A 6,000-nucleotide genomic window follows, 5' to 3' on the forward strand; every position below is an offset into this window, starting at 1 on the left:
AATGCAGCGTAATATATTATCTATGCCGTGGTATTTAAATAATGTATGTGTCGTGCATGTATGAGCATATTCTCACAAATACATATAAATTGGTAAGTAAAATTTGGTAAAATTAAGCTTATAGTTATAGTTGTAATATATATATAAATCCCGTAATGTATATATATTTACATTTTCGACCTATTGTTTGAGTGTAAGGGCTCGGACACACACTTCTGCACAACGCATAATGCGTAAGCATAAGAAAATTGATTGGTCTATTTCCTTATGCACATGTGTATGGACCAATCAATTTTCTTATGCTTACGCATTATGCGTTGTGCAGAAGTGTGTGCTCCTCGCTTAAAGGTCAATCCAGACAAACTTGCATAGCGCATAAACATAAGCATAAGAGAATTGATTGGTCCATATGGACCAATGCATATGGACCAATGCACATGCATAAGGAAATAGACCCATCCGTTTCTTTATGCATATGGTTATGCACCTATGCAAGTTTGTCTGGATAGACCTTAAGGGAGAATTCACACCTTGACACAGAATAGCAGAAAGCAGAAAAAGCAGCATCTAATCAGAACTTGCGCTGGTAGTAAGCAGAGTGTACTGTGCATGCATACTGTAGTATGCTTACTACCAGCGCAAGTCCTGATTGGCTTTTCTGTTTTCTACTATTCTGTCAAGCTGTGAATTCTCCCTAACAGATATATATATATATATATATATTGTTACTCTGTTACTTTCAAACGATAGGTCGAAAATGGCAGACGAAAAGGGAAGGCAGCCAGTAGAAACTCGCGATAGTCAGCATTCGCGAAATACATAAGGCCGGTATTTATAGTCAGTTCTTATATTTAAGACCGTCTTAAGTACAATCTTAAGATGTCATTAACCAATCACAGAGCCGTATTAGCATCTTAAGATATTACTTAAGACGGTCTTGAAATAAGATCTGATTATGAATACCGGCCCTAGGGTGCTTTTCATTTCTTATCACTTAGTCGACACGAGCGTCACATTCTGTCTTTTTTCAACATCTAGTGAACAACAAAGATAGTGTCTGAGCAGAATAGCTGACTTATAATTTCAAGACAGTGTTTTATGCTTTAAATCTTTGTTTTTAGCAACGCACAATACTGTCTTGTGTCTCAAGTCTTAAACGAGTGTACAAAGTGTCAACATTGTAAGACTTGAGACATAAGACAGTATTGTGCGTTGCTAAAAACAAAGATCTAAAGCATAAAACACTGTCTTAAAATTATAAGTCAGCTATTCTGCTCAGGCCCTTAGAGTGACGCTTGTGTCGTTAACTGGAAAGCACTCATAAAAGACTTGCGCTACTCTAAAGCCTTGTATCCACGATACTAGAAGTCGCTCCGAGATCTCGGACAAAGAAAAAATTGATCAATCATTTAAAAAATTCAGCAATTGACCAATGCTTTGGTTAATTCTTTCTCCGTTCAAGATCTTGGAGTGATTTCTAGCATCGTGGCACAAGATCTTAAAGGCTTCTACACACAAATTGCCATAACCATAAACATAAAGGTTATTCTACATAGAAGTCGTAGTCGTGAGTTGTAAGAAATTGACCAATCACAGATTGAATCCTCAACTTTAAATGTGATTGGTCAATTTCTTACAACTCACGGCTACGACTTCTTTGTAGAATGGCCATAAAACGTAAACGTTAGCTGAAGAACCAATCAAAATATTGCTTTAGCTTTATGTATGTATACTAATTGGTTCTTTAGCTTATGTTTACGTTTTACGTTTATGGCTATGGCTATTCATGTGCGAAAGCCCTTAAGGCCATCATACACAAAATGCATAGCTTAGTATAAGCGTAGCATAAAGCGAGAAACACAGACTTTTGCATAACGTATAATATGTAAGCATAAGAAAACTGATTGGTCTATTTCCTTATGCACATGTGTATGGACCAATCAATTTTCTTATGCTTACGCATTATGCTAGGTCTACAATGCGAGTCGTAAAGTCGTGAGTCGTAAGATTTGACCAATCACAATCAATTATTCTCCTCAAATTCGATTGTGATTGGTCAAATCTTACGACTCACGACTTTACGACTCGCATTGTAGACCTAGCATTATGCGTTGTGAAGAAGTGTGTGCTCCCCGCTTAAGACCGCTAAACCAATGAGCATCCAGCATAAAATCGCCATATTGATTTACATAAGATGTTCATTGGTCCAGTGGTCTTAAGGCCATCGCACACAAAATTGCATAGGCTACATAAACATAGCATAATGCTGGGTTTACAATGCGAGTTGTGGGTCATGGGTCGTGGGTCGTAGGAAATTGACCAATCACATTCGAATTTGAAAAGAATAATCGACTGTGATTGGTCAATTTCTTGCGATTCGCGACTTGCGACTGCTTGCGACTCGCATTGTAGACCCCACATAAGACCGCTGGACCAATGAGCATTTCATGTAAATTAATATGGCGACATTATGCTGGATGTTCATTGGTTTAGCGGTCTTATGCTACGCTTATGCTAAGCTATGCATTTTGTGTGCGATGGCCTTTATGCTATGTTTATGCAGCCTATGCAATTTTGTGTGCGATAGCCCTTTTTCTGTGCCCGGGCCCTAAAGCCTTGTGTCCACGAGGCTAGAACTGCGTCCGAGTTTCGGTTTAAGCCAATCAACTTGCAGCTTTTACAGAAAAGCAGCAGTTTCATTGGCTTAAACCGAAACTCGGACGCAGTTCTAGCATCGTGGACACAAAGCTTTACGGCTATTGTAGACGAGCCATAAAACAAGGGGCGCGTTCAGTACAGTAGAACAAGCCGCTCACAAGGGGAACACCAAACATGGCCCCCTCCGATTCCGGCGAGTCTAACATATGTTGTAGTCCTACCCTCCCACTAATTCATGGTAAAGCGATACGACCCAACTCTCAAGCATTTATTATTTTAACAGAGAAATTAATATGTTTTAATTACAACATTTATTATATTTACAAATTATTTAATTAATTTATTTGCTTTGCAATAAAAGTTGTGTAATTGTAAATTATTTAATTATAAGTTTTACTATGCAATAAACATTTAATTAAAATTTATGTATTATACAATAAACATATTTAAATTTATTTTTTACTTTTGCCACGATTTTTATTTTTGTATCAGCAACGAATTTTGACTACAGAGAAAGTTTCCTTCTTGGTACGGGTATCTGCTATTGTGTAATCTGATATACGCGCTACCTGAGAACTTGTTTTCTTTGTGTGGCTGGGGTTGTTGAAAGGTTAGGTTAGGTCGTTAGACCGTTGAGTTCATTCAAATCGAGCAAGAGCTAGCGTTCGGAACATACAGCGTGTAGTGCAAAAAGTGAAAAAATATTGTCAGAAAAATGCAAGAGCCAAGTACTAGTGAAAGTGTAGAACAGAATATATCGGATTCAAACTCGGAAGCAGAGAGCCTTGGGAAGGATGATGATATGAAAAATAACTTGACTAACGCTCTTATATATTGTAAGAGTTTGCTGGAAGCAGAAAATCTGCTAACAAATACACCACCAGCACAAATATCGCACGCTTCTATCGCTATGGGCGAAGCAATTTTTAATGAAATTATGTTTATGTTGGACGATCGCAAAATAATAATAGATGAAGATCTAATAGGTGCCGAAGATATTGACATTGACAATGCAGAAGAATATGAGGAGGTATGTTTGAATTTTTGCTAATATTTTTTGTGTTTTTTTATTTCTTGAGTCAGCGTAATAGATAAAAATAATATAGCATGCAATGCAATTCCTTTGCGTATAGTGTATACCTCGTGAAAGTCCAGAATTCCAGCCAGAATTGCCATTTTCTCGCGATTATGAACATATACCATTATCGTATAAAGAAAAAGCAGTTGCTCTTGCCGAGATGCATCCGCAATGGACTTTAAAAACTTTACAGAGGCAAGGTTGCCATAAGTTAAAAAATAAAAAAATGCTGCGTATATGGAAAGAAGATGTTAAACGAGGAGGAACAAAAATTGACAAATGGAAATACATTGAAACGCAAACATTCGAACACTTTACAGAAGCAAGACAGTGTCTTGAGCAGGTATAATTTTGGAAAATATTTATATTATAAAATATTAATATTATCAAATAACGATTTTAGAAAAGTACATTAACATCAATTTTTAGATAACAACAAGAACTTTACAGCAATGGGCGATGGCGACAGCTTTTCCATTATTAAATGATAATTTCAGTTTTTCTGCCAGCTCTAGTTGGACCGATAGATTCAAACAGAAGTATAAAATTCGGCAAAGGAAAATAACCAGATACATAAGCAACAGAGATCACGCAACCTTGGAAGAAACTTTGGAGGCAGCAGAACGATTTCAAACACAAACGAGGGCAATTATGCCCGAATTTGATTGTAATTTCATTATTAATACGGATCAGACGGGATGTCAGTACCAAATTCCATATAATAGATCGCTCGCACCAAAAGGCTCAAAGACCGTCCTTATCAAAAAGAAAAGCTTGCATAATATTTCTCATTCGTATACTACACAATACGCCATAACTGCATCGGGCAAAATGTTACCTGTGGTTTTCTTGTGCATGCAGGAATCGACAGGAAAATTTGGTCCGACGGTGCAAAAAAAAGTAGATACATTAATAAGCGAATATAAAAACGTTTTTGTTTCGTGTTCAAAGTCGGGCAAATTAACAAAACATATATAAACCGACTATTTAAAATATTGTTTGTCTCCGTATGTTGTAGACAATAAATTTTTGTTATTGATAGACTCGTGGGGAGGTCAAACCGATTTAACGTTGTATGATGATATTTTCGAAGATGAAACAAATAGAGCATCGTGTACTGTTAAGGTGATTCCTCCGAAATGCACCCCTCTTTGTCAGCCGTGCGATGTATATTTTTATCGACAGGTAAAAAATTTTATAAAGCGATTGCAAAATTGTTCATTTTTATTACAACAGCAGCGAGAAATCGGTACTCGCGAGGACGCAATAAAAATACATTCGCTGCTGTTACATCAATTGAGCGCTCCCGTTTTTCAACCGATGCTTTTATATGCTTGGTACGCATCAAAATTAATAGAAGAGAGGCCAATATTTTTAAATATGAATGATATTTGTTTTCCCATAACAGTAGTAAAAAAATTGTGCATCTGCAAAAGTGTAGGTTTTATTCAATGTGCTCATTGTAAAAAGATATTATGTTTTGAATGTTTTTATGATAAATACCATCCTAAAACATGTAATCTGTCTCATTGTGAATCTGATTCCGAAGATGAATAATAAATTTTGATTATTAGAAATAAAATTTTTATGAGTTTTATACATAAAAACAGTCTAATTTTTTTTTTGGCTTCCTTTGTATACTTTCCTTTTTGTAGTATTAAATGTTTATTGCATAGTAAAACTTATAATTAAATAATTTACAATTACACAATTTTTATTGCAAAGCAAATAAATTAATTAAATAATTTGTAAATATAATAAATGTTGTAATTAAAACATATTAATTTCTCTGTTAAAATAATAAATGCTTGAGAGTTGGGTCGTATCGCTTTACCATGAATTAGTGGGAGGGTAGGACTACAACATATGTTAGACTCGCCGGAATCGGAGGGGGCCATGTTTGGTGTTCCCCTTGTCAGTAGCAATCGAATGTGATTGGCTGTTACTTTTAGACCCAACAAATCGGCGTAGCGTGTTGATAAGGGCCGGTCTACAATGAGCGCGTTCAGAAGACCAAGCCGCTGAGTAGCAGTCGAATGTGATTGGCTCTTACTTTTAGAACCAACCAATCAACGCAGAATGTTGATAAGACGAACTCAACAGTTGTGTCTGCTGAACGCGGCCAATGGGTGTCGTAAGTCGTCAGTCGTAAGAATTGACCAATCACAGTCTATTATTCTCTTTGCGGTCCTTGCGGTCATGCGGTTGAAGAATAATGAACTGTGATTGGTCAATTCTTACGACTCACGGCTTACGACATTCAT

At 36.4% G+C, this 6,000-nt stretch overlaps 1 protein-coding gene across 1 annotated transcript; it reads left to right on the top strand.

Annotated features, from left to right (window-relative positions):
- Positions 1–3,838: 3,838 nt before the first annotated feature.
- On the top strand, positions 3,839–5,343 carry LOC139786508 (uncharacterized). Its single transcript, XM_071725659.1, has 2 exons — positions 3,839–4,079; positions 4,166–5,343. Exons 1-2 carry the CDS (start codon positions 3,897–3,899, stop codon positions 4,712–4,714), a joined length of 732 nt encoding a protein of 243 aa, XP_071581760.1. The 5' UTR covers positions 3,839–3,896; the 3' UTR covers positions 4,715–5,343.
- The last annotated feature ends 657 nt before the right edge of the window (positions 5,344–6,000 follow it).

The sequence above is a fragment of the Temnothorax nylanderi genome, unplaced genomic scaffold, assembly GCF_030848795.1.
Source record: "Temnothorax nylanderi isolate EJ_2023f unplaced genomic scaffold, tnyl_v1.0 TNYL_tig1056_pilon, whole genome shotgun sequence".
NCBI classification, from domain to species: Eukaryota; Metazoa; Arthropoda; class Insecta; order Hymenoptera; family Formicidae; genus Temnothorax; species Temnothorax nylanderi.

What these genes read in the sequence shown, in the direction of transcription:
- LOC139786508 (XM_071725659.1), top strand. Translation starts at nt 3,897, where the DNA reads ATGCATCCGCAATGGACTTTAAAAACTTTACAGAGGCAAGGTTGCCAT. An exon ending in CAAGACAGTGTCTTGAGCAG is followed by an intron (nt 4,080 to 4,165) that starts GTATAATTTTGG and finishes ATCAATTTTTAG; the next exon opens with ATAACAACAAGAACTTTACA.